At 39.3% G+C, this 20663-nt stretch overlaps 1 protein-coding gene across 2 annotated transcripts in view; it reads left to right on the plus strand.

Annotated features, from left to right (window-relative positions):
• The window catches only part of LOC117365012 (acyl-CoA dehydrogenase family member 11-like), a 194914-nt gene that overhangs the window by 52000 nt on the left and 122251 nt on the right, over positions 1–20663 (plus strand). For both annotated transcript variants that reach the window (XM_033954838.1, XM_033954837.1), the window contains exon 6: positions 19195–19337. In XM_033954838.1, coding sequence (XP_033810729.1) covers positions 19195–19337 — 143 coding nt within the window. The remainder of the gene's footprint in view (positions 1–19194; positions 19338–20663) is intronic.

A 20663-nucleotide genomic window follows, 5' to 3' on the forward strand; every position in this document is an offset into this window, starting at 1 on the left:
AAACTGTAATAAGGTATTTCTGTCGGACGGTTTCTTGTGTAGAGTGGTGGAGATGCGCAAATTCTGTTTAACAATTCTTATATCTAGAAACGTAACTTGATTTTTGTTTATAGTATAGGTGAACTTTATATTACTGTCCTTTAAATTGAGTTCTTCTAGAAATTTGGTTAAATCAGTCTCTCCACCACTCCACACACAAAAAATACATCGTCAATGAAGCGTTTCCAGCATGACACATGCTGGAAATACTTGGAAGTGTATACATGAGATTCCTCAAACTGACTCATATACAGACAAGCAAGTGTGGGGGCCACAGTGGCCCCCATGGCTACTCCCTTTATTTGAAGGAAAATATCATCTTCAAATTTGAAATAGTTATTATAAATAACTAATTCTGCTAGGTCATACAGCAAAGATGTTTTTGGTTCTGTTAATTTAAGTTTCAATAATTGTATTTTGACTAATTTCGCTGCTTCCAACTGAGGGACGTTAGTGTATAATGACACCACATCGGCTGTTACTAAAATTGAATCTTCCTTCAAGTCATTAGGTAGATGTTGATGTATAACCTGTAGGAAATGTGAAGAGTCTTTAATATATGAGTCAGCCAGAGGAACCAAATGTTTTAGTTGACTGTCCAAGTATTGCGACACTGGCTCTAAAACTGAGCCAGTGCCCACTACTATTGGACGTCCCGGTGGTTTCGTGTCAGATTTGTGTATTTTGGGAATAAAGTTAATTTTTGGTATCCTGGGAAAGTCGCTAGTGAGGAATCTGCTTTCCTTAGAAGTAATTATTTGTGAGTCCCTGGCGGTGTTAATCATTCCATCTATTGTCAATTTAATCTGCATGGTAGGGTCTTGTTGCAATCTAGTGTAGTATGTCATATCTAATAATTGGCGCATGGCCTCTTCCCTGTAATCTTTGTAATCTTGAATAACGATTCCCCCTCCTTTGTCGGCCCTAGAAATGACTATTGAGTGATCAGCTTGAAGGTCACGTATAATTTTTCTCTGTTGGTGAGTGAGGTTTGAATGGTTAATGAAATTGTCTTGAAGTTCTAAACGACTAACATCTCGTAATACTAATTTTTCAAATGATGTTATTAACGGATCCGTTTGTCCGGGCGGCATCCAGGAAGATTTAAGTTTCAACCCCTTTGGTAAGGGGGATTCATTCATTTGTTTATCCTGAAAAAATTGTTTCAATTTAATTGTGCGAAAGAATCTTTGGAGATGTGCTCGAACATCAAAACTGTCATATTTAGTACTTGGGACAAAGGATAGACCTCGTTGTAAGACTTGTTCCTCATTTGTGTCCAGTCTTCTCGAAGATAAATTAAATATTCCTGTGTGGTCTTTAACTTTTATTTCTTGTGTTTGTTCGTACTGCGTGTTACTGTCCTGTTGCCTATGACTGGTATTGTTTCTTGGGGCTGAATTCTTAAAAAAGAATCTGATAAATCATTCGGATTTTTTTGCTGATATGGCTGATATGGCGTTGTTATCATCCGGGGTCTTTCGGCACTGCCTCTTCCGGTTTTAGGATCCCATAAATACGCACGGCTATAACAGAGTTAGTCAGATGGCCAGCAGATTTTGAACGAGTCTGGTTCAACGAGCCAGTATCAGGTATTTCTATTTATTCTATATTAACTTGAATGTGAATTGACCAATTATGCTTGGACTATTTTGCGCATATATATACAATCGAATAGAGATTTTGAAAAATAATAATAAAATATTTAAATTTTAATTACATTTCTAGTGTCCCTCCCCGACGAAGAAGGCGAAACTCGAGTCGGGGGGACGGGAATTGAAGCAAATATGTGTATATAATAATCACATCAGGATTTTAAGAGGCACCTTATGAGTTAGAACACAGCCACTACCGAGATTTAACAGGATTAAATCTAACAACAGACACCTCTCCATTCAGATAAGTACCATCAAGTATCTGAATATGCTCATGGAGGGAGGGGTCGGGGACTAGTGAGTGCTATGATGGTCCCCCTGTTAAACTCTAAGTAGTGACTTCACTATTTAAAGGGTTTAAGGTCTGAGCACATCACGATTATAAATTTATATTTATTTAAAGCCATAATAACTGTGATAATTAGTATTTTGCCAATTAACAGAATCACAGATTAACATTGTATATTTCCCTATTTGTTTAAGTATTGAATAAGGTACCACAGGGAAGTAATGGCTACTTTGAGCAGAACGTCAAAATCAGGTCTATCTGAGGAACGAATTTCCTCTCTTTTGGGTAGTGCCCGCTTGTTTGAAGAAGGCACGGTAGACCATAGTACCACATGGGATGATATCCAATATATACAAAAATCTCTCATCAGGTCCCAATTACACTCAGCGGCATTAGTAGAATATTGTCATTACATGAGAGTACCCAGGGGTTTAAGGTTATACAAGGAACCCAGGTTCCATGACAACACGGAATATATTAGGAATTGGAACGATACACTAACGCGCTGTTCTATTGACCTTATGCTGCTAACTATTGACGCATTAGTACCAGTAATTGAACAACAACAGAAAGATCTAGGGACTAAATTAGAAATGATTCAACAACAAACATCTGATGAAGAATTTACTTCCAGCTATCAAGATCATTTAGCTAAGATGGATAAATACCAAAAAGAGCAACGTCAATTGAAAATAAAGAAATTTCGGAGGGATGAAGGAGACTTCACTAAAGGTTATGTATACCCATGGATGAACTATAATGTTAAAACAAGGAGACAAAGAACTATTACCAATAAAAGTAAGAAAATTAAGTTTAATCTATCAACCAGCAATTCCTCATCTTCGGAAGAAAATGTTGCGTTTCCGCAACAACAAAGTGAGCCATATCAGCAAAAAAATCCGAATGATTTATCAGATTCTTTTTTAAGAATTCAGCCCCAAGAAACAATACCAGTCATAGGCAACAGGACAGTAACACGCAGTACGAACAAACACAAGAAATAAAAGTTAAAGACCACACAGGAATATTTAATTTATCTTCGAGAAGACTGGACACAAATGAGGAACAAGTCTTACAACGAGGTCTATCCTTTGTCCCAAGTACTAAATATGACAGTTTTGATGTTCGAGCACATCTCCAAAGATTCTTTCGCACAATTAAATTGAAACAATTTTTTCAGGATAAACAAATGAATGAATCCCCCTTACCAAAGGGGTTGAAACTTAAATCTTCCTGGATGCCGCCCGGACAAACGGATCCGTTAATAACATCATTTGAAAAATTAGTATTACGAGATGTTAGTCGTTTAGAACTTCAAGACAATTTCATTAACCATTCAAACCTCACTCACCAACAGAGAAAAATTATACGTGACCTTCAAGCTGATCACTCAATAGTCATTTCTAGGGCCGACAAAGGAGGGGGAATCGTTATTCAAGATTACAAAGATTACAGGGAAGAGGCCATGCGCCAATTATTAGATATGACATACTACACTAGATTGCAACAAGACCCTACCATGCAGATTAAATTGACAATAGATGGAATGATTAACACCGCCAGGGACTCACAAATAATTACTTCTAAGGAAAGCAGATTCCTCACTAGCGACTTTCCCAGGATACCAAAAATTAACTTTATTCCCAAAATACACAAATCTGACACGAAACCACCGGGACGTCCAATAGTAGTGGGCACTGGCTCAGTTTTAGAGCCAGTGTCGCAATACTTGGACAGTCAACTAAAACATTTGGTTCCTCTGGCTGACTCATATATTAAAGACTCTTCACATTTCCTACAGGTTATACATCAACATCTACCTAATGACTTGAAGGAAGATTCAATTTTAGTAACAGCCGATGTGGTGTCATTATACACTAACGTCCCTCAGTTGGAAGCAGCGAAATTAGTCAAAATACAATTATTGAAACTTAAATTAACAGAACCAAAAACATCTTTGCTGTATGACCTAGCAGAATTAGTTATTTATAATAACTATTTCAAATTTGAAGATGATATTTTCCTTCAAATAAAGGGAGTAGCCATGGGGGCCACTGTGGCCCCCACACTTGCTTGTCTGTATATGAGTCAGTTTGAGGAATCTCATGTATACACTTCCAAGTATTTCCAGCATGTGTCATGCTGGAAACGCTTCATTGACGATGTATTTTTTGTGTGTGGAGTGGTGGAGAGACTGATTTAACCAAATTTCTAGAAGAACTCAATTTAAAGGACAGTAATATAAAGTTCACCTATACTATAAACAAAAATCAAGTTACGTTTCTAGATATAAGAATTGTTAAACAGAATTTGCGCATCTCCACCACTCTACACAAGAAACCGTCCGACAGAAATACCTTATTACAGTTTCAAAGTTATCACCCACGACCACTCAAAAACAGTATTCCCATCGGACAATTCCTCCGCTTACGAAGAATTTGTTCTGATGAGGGTGATTTTGACAGAGAAGCATTTGAAATGTATAATAGGTTTGTCAGTAGGGGGTATCCTGTCAAAGTCGTTAAGAGAGCGTGGAAAAGGGCAAAAAACTGCCACCGTTCATGGTTAATACAAGACAAGCAACCTAAACAAGAAGATCATAATATAGTATGTGTTATGCCTCACAGTAACAAAAATAATGCCATTAAACACATTATATTAAAGTATTGGCCAATATTGCAGTACCACACGTCACTACAAAATTATCCTAAATTCGCGTTCTCTAGAGCAAAAAACCTTGGTGAACAGCTAAAACATAATATGTACCACCATGACATCGGAAGCAAATTACCACATAAGCCCTGCGGCAAATGCCGGGTCTGTCGGCTAGTATTAAATGCAGACCACATTGTGATACCAGGGTTGGGCGGACGTATTTTTAAATTACTATCAGGGACAGACTGTGAATCCAAAAAGGTTATCTACTGTATACAATGTCCTTGTAACAAACTATACATAGGGCAAACGATTCGTATGATTAAAACACGAATCATTGAACATATGAGTAATATAAGAAGAAACAGAGTATCCGCCCCCCTGGTATCCCATTGGATGGACAAATCACATGATCTGCTAGATCTTAGATACACAGTGCTAACTCAGATACATAGCACCGAAGGTGATATATCTAAAACGCTGGTTCAAAAAGAACAGCGTTTTATTTACAACTGGCAGACCCTGCATCCAAAAGGCTTAAATGCCGATATTGAATGGCTGGCCCTATAGAATGTATGTCCCTGGCGTTGTTATCATCCGGGGTCTTTCGGCACTGCCTCTTCCGGTTTTAGGATCCCATAAATACGCACGGCTATAACAGAGTTAGTCAGATGGCCAGCAGATTCTGAACGAGTCTGGTTCAACGAGCCAGTATCAGGTATTTCTATTTATTCTATATTAACTTGAATGTGAATTGACCAATTATGCTTGGACTATTTTGCGCATATATATACAATCGAATAGAGATTTTGAAAAATAATAATAAAATATTTAAATTTTAATTACATTTCTAGTGTCCCTCCCCGACGAAGAAGGCGAAACTCGAGTCGGGGGGACGGGAATTGAAGCAAATATGTGTATATAATAATCACATCAGGATTTTAAGAGGCACCTTATGAGTTAGAACACAGCCACTACCGAGATTTAACAGGATTAAATCTAACAACAGACACCTCTCCATTCAGATAAGTACCATCAAGTATCTGAATATGCTCATGGAGGGAGGGGTCGGGGACTAGTGAGTGCTATGATGGTCCCCCTGTTAAACTCTAAGTAGTGACTTCACTATTTAAAGGGTTTAAGGTCTGAGCACATCACGATTATAAATTTATATTTATTTAAAGCCATAATAACTGTGATAATTAGTATTTTGCCAATTAACAGAATCACAGATTAACATTGTATATTTCCCTATTTGTTTAAGTATAATATATTATAACATACTATGTATAAATTAATTTTTCTTACCCCCCCTTTATGTGTGTCATAAAAAAGATCCTTAAAAGAAGAAAAGAAGAAGAAAACATCATATTATTTATTCATTACAGTATTTTGTCAATGGCCCCCATATTTTTATAAATTTAGTATATGTCCCCTTTTGTATTGCTATTGTTCTTTCCATTTTAAAAATATGACATATTGTATTCCACCAAAATGTGTAATTTAGGTTGTTGTAATTTTTCCAATTGTTAGTTATATGTTGAATGGCAACCCCTGTCATAATTAATAAAAGCTTATTATTTTCTGGTGAAATTTGACTTTTTATTCTCATCATTGTTCCAAATAAAATTGTATCATATGATATTGCAATATGATTTTCCATTAATTTATTAATTTGTGGCCAAATTGAATTCCAAAAAATTTTAATATAAGGACAATGATATAATAAATGATCTAATGTCCCTGGTTCTAGATTACAGTGCCAGCATCTATTAGACTTAGAACTGTCTAATTTTTGCAAACGAGTAGGGGTCCAAAAAGCTCTATGTAATAAAAAGAACCATGTTTGTCTCATAGATGCTGACACTGTACATCCCATTCTCCAAGACCAAATTAGTGGCCATTGAGATGCATTAATTTGATGTCCAATCTCAATGCTCCAAATGTCTCTTAGACCATTTTTTGGTTTTTTATTTAAATATCCAGATATTAATTTATACCACAATGCGGCTTGATGTCCTAGGAGGTCTGCTTTAAAGCATAAGAACTTTAAACTATATTGATTGTTTAATGATTTCCATTCAGGGAACCCAACCTGAATGGCCTGCTTCAATTGCAACCATTTAAAACTTTGTGTTTTATTAAGACCAAATCTATGTTGCAATTGTGGAAAATCCAGCAGTTTACCTTCTGAAATAATATCATCTAGAGATCTAATGCCTGCATTAATCCAGTTCTTCCAAAGGATTTGAGCTCCGCCAATTTTGATCTTGGAGTTTATCCATATGGATTGATTAGTTGATTTGTATATTGGGATGGGTGTTAATTTATCAATAAATCTCAATGTTTTCCAAGTATCCATTATTATTTTATTTTCTTTGTATCTTTTAGGTATATTAATACTTGGTAAATGAACTAAATTTAGGGGAAACATAAGGCGCCATTCCAAATATAACCAATCTGGTGCATTATCTATAAGTTCTGGGAGGATCCAATACATACCCTGACGTAGAATATAGGCTTGATGGTACCTATAGAAATTTGGAAAATTTACCCCTCCCTCCTTAATTGATTTTTGTAAGGTTACTAAAGCTATTCTAGGTGTCTTACCAAGCCAAAGAAATTTTGTTAAAATTCTATTAAGCTTTTTATAAAAGGACCCCTGAAAATAAATAGGTATCATACTCATTTGGTAGCAAACTACAGGCAACATCATCATTTTAATAGTTTGAACTCTTCCCCACCAAGAAATATGTAATGGGTTCCATTGCTCACATAACTCCGTAACTTTTTTTAATACATATTTTTCATTTTCTTTTACAGTATCTTCAATTGTTTTTTTAACTTGAATGCCTAGATATTTAAATCCTTCTTCTTTCCATATGAATGGAAAAGTATCAAATAATCCTTTTACACAGTGAACATTCAAGGGTATAATTTCAGATTTATTCCAATTAATTTTATAACCTGAAAATTTGCCAAACTTATCAATTAATTCCAATAAAGAAGATAAGGTAGACTCTGGATTTCTCAAATAAAGCAAAATATCATCCGCATAAGCCGAAATTTTATATTCCATATCTGAATATGGAATACCTTGTATCTCCCTCGTTTGCTGTATTGCTAACAATAAGGGTTCTAATACAACATCAAATAACAAAGGAGATAAAGGACAGCCTTGTCTAACTCCCCTCTGTAATTGAAAACCATCAGATATCTTATTATTAATATTTAATCTTGCAATCGGGAAGCTATACAATGTTTTTACCATTTGTATAAATCCAGAACCTATACCAAACCATTCTAAAGCCTGATACATAAAATTCCATTCTACCCTATCAAATGCTTTTTCAGCATCTAATGAAACTGTAAAAGCCGGTTCATCCATTTTTTTTGATAAGTTTAGCATGTGAAATAATAGTCTAGAGTTATTGGAGGAATGTCTTTTAGCAACGAAACCCGTTTGATGCATATCTATAATATGTGGGAGAGCTTTGGCTAATCTCAAAGCCAAAATTTTCGCCAAAAGTTTATTATCAACATTTATCAAAGATATAGGCCTGTAGTTTGAAACCAAAGTAGGATCTTTATTTGGCTTAGGCAAAACAATTATTATTGATTCAGCCATAGTACCTTTTATATTACCTTTTATAAGTTGTGTCTGATATATTTTACTTTATTTGAGAAATCCGGAAACAACCATTCCAAATTTGCTTGAATTGATTGAAAAATTTGGAAAATTTTCAGGATATAAAATAAACTGGAATAAATCAGAAGTACTTCCACTCAATGTACATTGTACAAAAAGTCTATTTGATTCATTTTCTTTTATTTGGAAAGAAGAAGGAATAAAATACTTAGGAATTTGGATTACAAAAACTGTAGATGAGACAATGAAAATTAATGAAAAAAATATATTACAAAAAGTGTCAGAAATGTGTGAGCAATGGAATCCTCTGTGCATATCCTGGTGGGGGAGAATACAAACTGTAAAAATGATGATATTACCAGTAGTTTGTTACCAAATGGGTATGATACCAATTTTTTTTCAGGGGTCATTTTATAAAAAAAACTGGATAAGATGTTAACAAAATTTATTTGGCTTGGAAAACCCCCCAGAATTGCTCTAGTATCATTACAAAGACCAATTGCGGAGGGAGGGGTAAATTTTCCAAATTTTTATAGGTACCATCAAGCCTATATTATGCGTCAGGGTATGTATTGGATCCTCCCAGAACCCATTGAACATATACCAGATTGGTTCTGGTTAGAATGGAGATTAATGTTTCCTTTACGTCTAAGTCATGTTATCAGTATTCAAATGCCAAGGTTATATAAGGATCACAAAATATTGGTTGATACTTGGAAAACTATAAGATATATAAGTAATCTAACTCCTATTCCAATAACTAAATCAACGACTCAAACAATATGGCTCAATCCAAAGATCAAAGTTGGCGGTTTTAAAATTATCTAGAAACATTGGATGATTGCTGGAATTCGGATTTTAGAAGATGTAATAAATAAAGGTAAACTGCTTGAATTTTCACAATTGCAAAATAAATTCGGTTTGAATAAATCACAATATTTCAGATGGATGCAATTGAAGCAGGCCATTCAGGTAGGGTTCCCTGAATGGAAAAATCTTAATAATTATCATAATATAGAATTCTTATGTTTTCAGATAGATTCCATGGGTCACCAGGCCGCAAGGTGGTATAAATTAATATCTGAATTTGTATATAAAAAGAAAAAAAATGGTCTTAGAGATATTTGGAGCATTGAGATTAAGCATCAGATCAATGCATCTCAATGGCCACGACTTTGGTCTTGGAGGATAAGATGTACACTGTCAGCATCTATGAGACAAACTTGGTTTTTTATTTTACATAGAGCTTTATGGACCCCTACACGTTTACATAGAATTGATAGCTCTAAGTCTAATAGATGCTGGCATTGTCATCTTGAAGCAGGGACATTAGATCATCTTTTATTCTATTGTCCATTCATATTAACATTTTGGAAATCAATTTGGCCCCAAATCAATAGGATGTTAGAAAATCCTGTAGCCTTGACATACGATACAATTCTATTTGGTACTGCAATGAGATCTCAAAGTCAAATTTCATCAAATAACAACAAACTTTTATTTATAATGACTGGAATAGCAGTACAACAAATTACACACAATTGGAAAAATTGTGACAGATTGAACTATAATTTTTGGTGGAACTCAGTTTGCCATATATATAAAATGGAACATACATTTGCAACACAAAAAGGATATATGGATAAATTCAAAAAGATTTGGGGACCATTAACAAAATATTGTAATAATTGAATTTCATTTTCCCATAATAAGAAAATAGTTAAAGAAGAAAGGGAGGGAGGGGATATGGGAGAGGGATTTATACTCTTTATTATAAATTATAAATAAAATATTATTAATAGATGGTATTCTTACATGAAAACAATGTAATAAAGGGAGGGGAAAAAGGTTAATAATTTAAAAAATAATTGATAAAATCATTACAATATATATGTTGTATAACTTTATAAGAAAAATAATTAGTTATATCTATATAATAAAACCGTAGGCGGCGCATGCGCAGTCTTATCAGCGTGCTTCCATGATCCGTATGTCCGTGGCCGACAAGACTGCAGCATGCCCCGCGCTTACTACGGCCCCACGCGCAGCTCAGTTCGGCACGGCGGTTTCCCCAGATAGGGGAAGCCGAAAAACTCAATCCCGCCTCATGGTCCTGCCGCCGCTCACTAATTCCCCCCCCCCCCAATCCTCCTGCAACAGCCGCTACCGCTCCTGTTCAAAGCGGCCTGCTGAGGTTCGCGGCCGCTGTAACGAACCTCGCAGGCCGCTCTCCACATGGTAGCACGTTCCCTCTGACGCAATCGCGTCAGAGGGAACATGCTACCGAGTTGGAGAGCGGCCTGCGAGGTTCGTTACAGCGGCCGCGAACCTCAGCAGGCCGCTTTGAACAGGAGCGGTTGCGGGAGGAGGGGGGGGGGAGTTTTAACAGGAGGAGTCGCCGAAAAAAACCTGGAGGATCAGCAGCGTGAGAGGAGCCGCCGCCGGCACTTTTAAAACTTGAAACAAAAACCTTCGGCCGCAGCAGGCCAGCCCATGGGAAGGGAAGGGGGAGGGGCCGAACGGAGCAGGCCAGATCGCATTAAGAGAAAGGAGGGACCGAACGGAGCAGGACAGCTTACGGTGAGAGAAGGGAATTGCTTCACAGGGACCTGGAGGGGAAGGGAAATACCGCTGCTGCTTCTGCAAAGGAAAGAGGGGGGAGAAGGGAGTGGGGGGGGGAAATGCTGCTTCTACTTCACAGGGACCTGGAGGGGAAGGGAAATACTGCTGCTGCTTCTGCAAAGGAAAGTGGGGGGGGGGGGGAGGAGAAACAGAAAGAAATACAGACAGACAAAGGAGGCCAGGGAGAGAGACAGACAGAAATAAAGACACAGGGGACCAGAGAGACAGACAGACAGACAAAGAGTGCCAGGAAGAGAGAGAGAAAAATAGCAGGAGGGAGAGAGACAGAAAGAAAGGAAGAAAGAGACAGGAGCAGGGAGAGAGACATAAAGAAAGAAAGACAGACAGCCATATATTCTAGCACCCGTTAATGTAACGGGCTTAAACACTAGTGATATATAAAATCATAAGAAATATAAGATAAGAAATGTTATGTATAAAATACATTATAGAAATATCAAGTATATTATTAAGATAATTGTATGAAAATTTATGACACTTGTTGTTAAATGAAAAAAAAAATCAATAAAAAACTTAAACTGAAAAAAAACCCCAAAAACTAGAGCAGGGGTGTCAAAGTCCCTCCTCGAGGGCCGCAATCCAGTCGGGTTTTCAGGATTTCCCAATGAATATGCATGAGATCTACTAGCATGCAATGAAAGCAGTGCATGCAAATAGATCTCATGCATATTCATTGAGGAAATCCTGAAAACCCGACTGGATTGCGGCCCTCAAGGAGGGACTTTGACATCTGTGAACTAGAGTAAACCAGTTCATATAAAGTTCATTTTAAAATGTTCAATTCATTTCAATTTATAGCGTTCAATTCATCTCAACTAGTACTTCATATGCTCTTTCGAGTACTTAGCTCAAATTGCTCATTGCAAAACCTGCGCCGTTGCCTGTGACCTTTATCCGACAAGGCCTTTGCATCAAGGAAGTGACTTGAGCAACGCTGAAACGAGAGCTAGGAGTTAAAAATTCAAAAAGATAAACTGTATAAAGGCACTGTTCCATACACAAACTTTCAAATGTCCATTTCCAACAGGGCCCCCTGTTTCGCTATTCGCTTCTTCAGGGAAATGCTAAAAAATTAAAACAAACAACATCTTATTACTATTTCAAAGCAACAAAATTTTTAGCCTGAGGAAGGAGGTCGGGAGACTGCAGGCCAGGGTCCAGGAGCTGGAAGGACTGTGCACCTTAGAGGAACCATGCTGGACAACGGAGGATACCACCGGAGAAAGTCACGTCACGGAGCAAGTAAGAGAGCTCGAGAAATTCATCGAGGAGGCCTGCAGGATGGTGGCGGCTCAGGACAAACAGCACATCGGAGTGGAACCAACAATTGGACAGAATCCACCAGACGCCATGAGAGTAGGACCTTGCAGAGGAGCTGGACAGGCAGAGGAGATAGTGACCCATCAGAACCCAGAGGAAAATCTAACAGACCGCGACACGGACCTGAGACCAGAGAGACAACCAAGGAAGGGGAAGTCTGCAATTGTAGTGGGAGACTCAATCCTGAGAGAAGTGGACAGTCACATAGCAGGAGGGAGAGAGGACCGACTAGTGACATGTCTCCCGGGGGCGAGATCGAAGGACGTCATTGACAGAATAGAGAGAATCCTGGACGGAGCTGAAACAGAGGAGACAGCGGTGATAATCCACGTTGGAACCAACGACATCAGCAGGAGGAGCTACAACAGGACTACACTAACTGAGCAGTTCAGGATCCTGGGGAGGAAACTGAAGCTGAGGACAAGGAGGATAGCCTTCTCAGAGATCCTGCCAGTACCGAGGGCAGATGCTAAGAGACAGACCGAGCTGCAAGCAGTAAACGGTTGGCTGAGGAGATGGTGCGAAGAGGAGGGTTTCCACTTTGTACGGAACTGGATAACTTTTTGGGGGAAGAACAAGCTCTACAGGAGGGACGGACTGCACCTGAGCACGGCTGGGACGAGGTTGCTGGCACGCAACATCCAGAGCAGCATAGACTTGGCTTTAAACTGAGGAGAAGGGGAAAGCCGACAGTCGACCTGACCTCGACACATCGGACCAAAGTATCAAACAAGGATACTGAACCAGAAATTTGTAAAAGAGGGCTCGGGACTGAGAGGGAAAAGGACACAAGGACGCAATTCAGGGAGCCAATGCACAAACGAACCTAGCAAGCAGAATTAAGAGAGAGCAACAGGAGCCAGAGGGTCATCCAAACAAGGGGGAGCAGGCTGAGGACAACATAGACACACCGCAGGATGGGGATGAACACAACAAAGTTTGGGGGCTGGCAACCCATGAGGAGGTTGGCAGGGGCGCCAAACCACGAGGAAAACCAGCGGAAAAGGCAAACAACCAGGACTTAAATTGCCTATACACTAATGCTAGGAGCCTAAGAGCCAAAATGGGAGAACTAGAAGTCATAGCCAATACAAAGGACCTGGACATAATAGGAGTCACAGAAACGTGGTGGACTGACGACAACAAATGGGATGTGGCCATACCAGGGTACAAACTCTACAGGAGGGACAGGACACACAAGAAGGGTGGAGGAATAGCGCTTTATATAAAGGACTCCATACCTTCAACCAGGATAGAAACAACAGTAAGGGCGGACAACTTGGAATCACTATGGATTAAGCTACCTGGAGGAGCTGGATCAGACATAAAATTGGGCCTGTACTATCGCCTACCTGGACAACCGGAAGCACTCGACCAGGACCTGGAGGCTGAGCTGAGGCAGATATGCAAAAGCGGAAGCGTGATGGTGATGGGAGACTTCAACTACCCTGGGATAGACTGGAGTATTGGACACTCAAACTGCACAAGGGAGACCAAATTCCTGGAAACCACGAGGGACTGTTTCATGGAACAGCTGGTCACGGAACCAACACGGGGGGATGCAACTCTCGACCTAATCCTCAATGGGCTAGGGGGACCTGCAAAGGAGGTGGCGGTGCTAGAACCCCTAGGAAACAGCGATCACAACATGATCCAGTGCAAGCTGGAAATTGGACCATCAAAGGTGAAAAGATCCACAGCGACAGCACTCAACTTCAAAAAAGGGAATTATGATGGCATGAGGAAACTGGTGGGAAAGAAACTCAACGGTAGCGCAAGGAAGATGGAGTCTGTAGAAAAAGCCTGGTCCCTACTCAAGGGCACGGTGCAAGAGGCACAGAACCTGTACATCCCCAGATTCAGGAAGGGGTGCAAAAAAAACCGAACAAAAAACCCAGCGTGGATAACAACTGCAGTGAAAAAGGCGATAAGTGACAAGAAAGCATCGTTCAAAAAATGGAAAAAGGACCAAACAAAGGACAACCAAAAGGAGCACAAAGAACACCAAAGGGAGTGTCACCGTGTGGTTAGAAAAGCTAAAAGAGAATATGAGGAGAGACTGGCGGGGGAAGCAACAAACTTCAAATCGTTCTTCAGATATGTGAAGGGGAAGCAACCGGCAAGGGAAGAAGTGGGGCCATTGGATGATGGAGACACAAAAGGAGTGGTAAAAGAGGAAAAAGAGATAGCAGACAGGTTAAATAAGTTCTTCACGTCAGTCTTCACGAGGGAGGACACATCCAATATTCCGGAACCGGAGGACATCGTAAATGGGGATCGGGATGAAAAGTTGGTCCAACTAGAGGTAAGCCAAGAGGATGTCCTCAGGCAGATAGACAGACTAAAGAGCGACAAATCGCCAGGTCCGGACGGCATTCACCCAAGGGTACTCAAGGAACTAAGGAACGTAATAGCAGAGCCACTTCGCCAAATATGTAACCTATCCTTAAAAACTGGAGAGATCCCAGAGGATTGGAAAATTGCAAATGTCACACCCATCTTCAAGAAGGGTTCAAGGGGGGACCCGGGGAACTACAGGCCGGTGAGCTTGACCTCGGTCCCGGGAAAAATGATGGAAGCACTGATTAAGGACAGTATCTGTGAACACATAGAAAACAATGGACAGCTAAAGTCGAGCCAGCACGGCTTCTGCAAGGGTAGGTCATGCCTCACAAACTTATTGTACTTCTTTGAGGGGGTAAACAGACAGGTGGATAAAGGGGAATCCATTGACATCATTTACCTTGACTTTCAAAAAGCCTTTGACAAGGTACCGCACGAAAGACTGCTTAAAAAGCTGTGGAGACACGGGGTGCAAGGGGAGGTCCACCGATGGATCAAAAACTGGCTGGCAGACAGGAAACAGAGGGTTGGAGTGAAGGGCCATTACTCAGACTGGCATGGGGTCACGAGCGGAGTTCCGCAGGGGTCGGTGCTGGGACCGCTCCTGTTCAATATATTTATAAATGACCTGGAGGCGGGAACAAATTGCGAAGTTATTCAATTTGCGGATGACACCAAACTCTACCGCAGGGTTGAAACCATGGAAGACTGCGAAGATCTGCAAAGGGACCTAACGACGCTAGAAGAATGGGCCAAAAAATGGCAAATGAACTTTAACGTAGGGAAATACAAGGTCATGCATGTAGGGAAAAAGAACCCGATGTTCAGCTACAAAATGGGAGGATCACTGCTAGGGGTAAGTAACCTTGAAAGAAACCTGGGAGTGATGGTGGACACGTCTTTGAAGGCGTCGGCACAGTGCGCCACAGCCTCAAGAAAAGCAAACAAAATGTTGGGTATCATTAAGAAGGGTATCACGACCAGGACAAAGGAGGTCATCCTGCTACTGTATCGTGCAATGGTGCGACCGCATCTGGAGTACTGTGTCCAGTATTGGTCGCCGTACCTCAAAAAGGACATGGCGGTACTTGAGGGAGTCCAGAGAAGAGCAACTAAACTGATAAGAGGTATGGAAAACCTCTCATATACTGACAGATTGAAAAAGCTGGGGCTGTTCTCCCTGGAAAAGCGGAGACTTAGAGGAGACATGATAGAAACCTTCAAGATCCTGAAGGGTATAGAAAAAGTAGACAGGGACAGATTTTTCAGATTACGGGGAACCACAAGTACAAGGGGGCACTCGGAAAAATTAAAAGGAGACAGGTTTAAAACAAATGCCAGAAAGTTCTTTTTCACCCAGAGGGTGGTGGACACATGGAACGCGCTTCCGGAGGCTGTGATAGGCCGGAGCACGTTACAAGGCTTCAAAGAAGGTTTGGATAGGTTCCTAGAGGATAAAGGAATTGAGGGGTACAGATAAGAGTAGCGGTAGGTTATAGGGATAGTCTGGGACCATTGCTCAGGCAATGGGCCTGATGGGCCCTCTGCCTCTGGTCTGCCTCAGCGGAGGCAACTTCTTATGTTCTTATGTTCTTTACAACTTTACCTTGTTCTAATCTCCATAATCACATTGGCCCTGAGCAAACAGGCAAGCACGGCATCACGTCCTTTATTTATACTGACGGCTTGACAGGATGTCAGTATGTGCTTTAAACTCATTAACTTTTAAAGTGGCAGGGTTGAAGTATCCAATCACACCGGATATCTGGCAGCTACCTTCAAACTTCATAGACAGCGCCACCAATTGCCCAAAGATATATTTCAATGTTAAATTAATAAGTGTTGCCACTCCAGGTTTTTATTAAGCCCATTAGGATGAACTGAATTTAATTTAAAAATCCATCGTTGTTCTCTCTGAGCCAAAGTTTTTTTTTAAAAATCACCTCCCCTTCTGTATTACATCAATAACCAACGCTATAAGAGAGATAAAGTCATGCTTATGTTCCTGACAGTGTTTAACCAAAGGTGCTGTCATATTACCCCTTGTGATATTGCTCTTATGTTCATTTAATCTGATGTTAAATGCTCTCGATGTTTGCCCTACATAAATAAGATTGCACGGACATCTAAGGATGTAGATAACCCCCAGAGTCTTACAATTAGAAGAGTGATTCAATATATATTATTTTTTATCCTTTGGATTGATAAACACCTTCGTACAATCCATGATTTTGCACATCTGGCAGGAACCACAACTTAAGTGTCCTAATTCTGTGTCTACATTATTAATTACTTCATAGGGAGATATAGGTGGACACAGAATTTTTTAAAGGTTTTTTGATCTGCGATAAGCGATACGCAGGTCAAGATCCTTAAATCTCCCTGTAATGTTTAACATCTGCCAGTGCTTCCTTAAAATTCTATTATTATATAGAGCACTCTTAAAAGCTGTATTGACCACCTTATTAGGGTATCCTCTCTTTATAAATCTCTCCTTCATGACCCTGGATTGATCTATAAATTCTGTAACAGAGGAGCATATTCTTCTCAAACGGAGAAACATGGAATAGGGAAGACTTCTTTTTAAACTTAAAGGGTGGAAACTGGAGAAGTGGAGTACTGAATTCTTGTCTGTTTCTTTCCGGAAAACCTTCTTCATGCCACATCACTGTCACATCAAGAAATGATATCATGGTCTTATTGTATGTATGGGTAAATTTAACTTCTGATGACATGCATTTATATACGTGAAGAAGCTACTAAGTTCCTCTTATGTATCTTCCCATACAAAGAAGATATCATCAATGTATCTATACCACATTGACATTTTAGAAAAATATCTGGATGTATAAGCCCATTGGTTTTCAAAAGCAATCATAAATAAATTTGCCACTGAAGGTGCCATGGTGATACCAATGGCTATCCCGGCCTTCTGACGAAACATGTTGTCTTCAAACAGAAAGAAGCTTTCAGTCATGATAATTTCTGCCAGTTCCAAAATAAATTCAGTGGGAACTAAGCGCATTTCCAAATTATATTGTAACACCTGTAATGCTTCAGTTTGAGGAATAATTGTATATAAAGAACATACGTCCATTGTGACCAGAAGACAATCTTTTTTTTGGAGTTATTTCTGATAGCTTCCTTAGAAAGTGTGTGGTATCCTAAATGTATGAGCTACTCATTTTCACAAAAGGCACATATGTAGAAGAGGCTTCCAACAATGACCCCTTACTTGAAACAATGGGCCGTCCAGGAGGTTTAACCAGTGACTTATGTACCTTCGGAAGAAGATATAGAACTGGTATCTTAGGGTATAAAACATTTAGATATTTAAATTCTTTTTTAGTCAAGTACTCAGAATCCAGAGCTTTTTTTCGTAATTTGATTAATTCTTACTTGAAGATCCGGGGTGGGATCCACAGATATTTTCTCATATTCACTCCCCTCAAGTTGTCTATATGCTTCCGAAAGATACATGGTTTTGTTCAATAATACAATGCCTCCACCTTTGTCCGCCTTCCTAATCACTAAAGAGTTATCATTCTGTAATGTGATTAGAGCCTTCCTTTCATAATCTGAAATGTTTGTATCTCTTCTAGAAAATCTTTTTCTTTTTTATTCAATTCCATTATTACTAGCTTATGAAACGAATCTAACAGAGAATAAGTAGGACCAGGAGGTATCCATGTTGACTTAGGATATACAGTTGAACGATCATCACATGCATTATCCTGTGAAAAAAAATCTTGATACGCAATTTACAGATAAAACTCGCGGAATATAAATGATGATTAACATTTTCTCTGCGTACAGTGTGCTTTGTGTTTTTTAAAATTTTATTGTTGGTAGATCATTTTGACTTGGCCATGAAGGTAAGGGGGAGGGAGGGAGGGGAGCTGCTAAAAGACATCTAGTAATCCTTGCAAGTTTGACTGTGCAGGAAATTTATTTTTGTAAAATCATGTTTTGTTAAGTGATTGGCATTATTTAGACTTTAATTTCTATGAATGAATAGAATGAAAATGATATAAAATTGCTTGCTTGTTTTTATATGCGTGCGCTGAAGGGAAGTGGAGAGAGAGTGGGCTGAGGATGCTGAAGAGAAATGGGGAAGAGAGTGGGGAGAAGATGCTGATTTATAAATTGACAATTATACAGAATATCGTTTCTTTTTATACTTTAATATAGTAAGTTCAGTATAAAACTATTCGAGGCTTGTGTGGATGGGATCAGATGGTTTGCGGGGACTGGGACCGAACTTGCGGAGACAAATTTTTTCCTGTATGACATTCTCTAAGCTCTGCCACGAATCGATTTCGACTACGTGTGGGCGAGCGGGGTGTCAGTCGGGTTGACGTAGCCATCGTAGCACAAGCAGGCACGTGGTATGACTCTCATAAGAAATCTTAATCGTTGTACTGCTGAGTTTTGGCTCTTTTGACTAATGAGTTTGCCTACCACTGGGTTGGATAAGGCATTTAAACCTCCATTGCCTCAGATAATCTTAGATTGTAAGCTCTCTGGGAACAGGGAAATGCCATGTGCAACTGAATTTGAACTAATATTTTAAAAGGCCTGAAATAAATGTTTGCTTTCAGCCGCCGGTACAGAGACCATTGCCAGAGAACAGCCTGATGGCACATATCGGCTCTATGGATTTAAATGGTTTACATCAGCTACAGACTCGGACATGACGTTGACATTGGGAAGGGCAATGGATACTAAGGGAAACACAAAGCAGGTCAGTAGCCACACAGCTGTATTCATTCTGCTTAGCATCTTTTATTGTCTTCCTCCTTTCTACCCCAAGCATTCCCAAATATTTATTCCCCAAGGCCACAAACAGGCTTGTAGGATATATTAATCATATTTGTATCTAGAGATAGTCTACTCACATTTCTTGAGTTGAAAATTAGCTGTTTTTGAGTTGTATAATCTATAGCTGAAACAAAAATGACAAAAAATGTATTAAAGTGTCTATTTTACGAAGTTAAAAGGATTGCTTTTAGAATCCATGGTCTGGACTGCTTCTCCTCCATATATTTTGTAAGATGTGTACCATTTGTGGAAAATGAATGATCCTGTGAAATACCATTCTCTAATTTAGGAATATAGGAATATTGGTCAGGCGAAGGTATTTATTATCACAAAATTGTGTATGTCCTAACTAAACTCACACAGATTGCCCTAATCAAAAGTTTTTAAATACCTTTGAATGTTTGGACTGATAATACACTCAAACTGACACACACAGGTTGAGATGGCAATGAAGGGTAAGTATCCACACTTGTGGTTTGTTAGATTTTAAGTGTCTGCATATGAATAGTCATTAAGTTTCTTTATTTCTTGAGAAACCATTGTGCATTTCATCCAGAGCTGCACTGACTTTGCTGGTTACTGATGCATGGGAAAAGCAAAAGAACTGTCAAAGGATCTGTGAGCAAAAGTAGCTCAACTTTATAAATCAGGAGAAGGATAAAAAAATATATCCAAAGACTTGAAAATGCCAATCAGTACTGTTCAGACTTTGATCAATAAGTGGAAAATTATGGGTTCTATTAATACCAAAAAAAACAAAAACCAAGAAGTAGAGTAGATAAGCTGGATTAACCAAGTTTATTGCAACACTAGAGCCGGTCAATAAAACCAAATCCAGCTAGTAGACTATCCAAAAGATCTGTTCAAAAAAGATCTATTAGCAGCAGTAAATGGTCCAAAGTATTAGCAATGCAACAATAGTTTGTGCTGGTATATTTTACAATAACAGTGAGCAGGCTACCAAATCCAATGCGCCAAACAGCTGGCAAGTGATGTAGCAATAGAGTAGGTGCAATAAAACCAATGTGCCAAATAGGCTGGCAAGTTGTGCAGCAGTAGAATGGACAGTAGCGATGAACAGAAACAAGAGACCCTACACGGTCCATGTTTCGGCCTGTATAGTGGCCATCCCAGATATTCCTCCTCTTCCTACACTGTTGAAGAGTTGAAGAGTTGTTCCTTCTTCAACTATATCCAGGCCTCCTGCTCAAAGACGTTCTCGGCAACAAAAAGCTCATAAACCCCAGCC

The sequence above is a fragment of the Geotrypetes seraphini genome, chromosome 8 (assembly GCF_902459505.1).
Source record: "Geotrypetes seraphini chromosome 8, aGeoSer1.1, whole genome shotgun sequence".
Classification (NCBI taxonomy): Eukaryota; Metazoa; Chordata; class Amphibia; order Gymnophiona; family Dermophiidae; genus Geotrypetes; species Geotrypetes seraphini.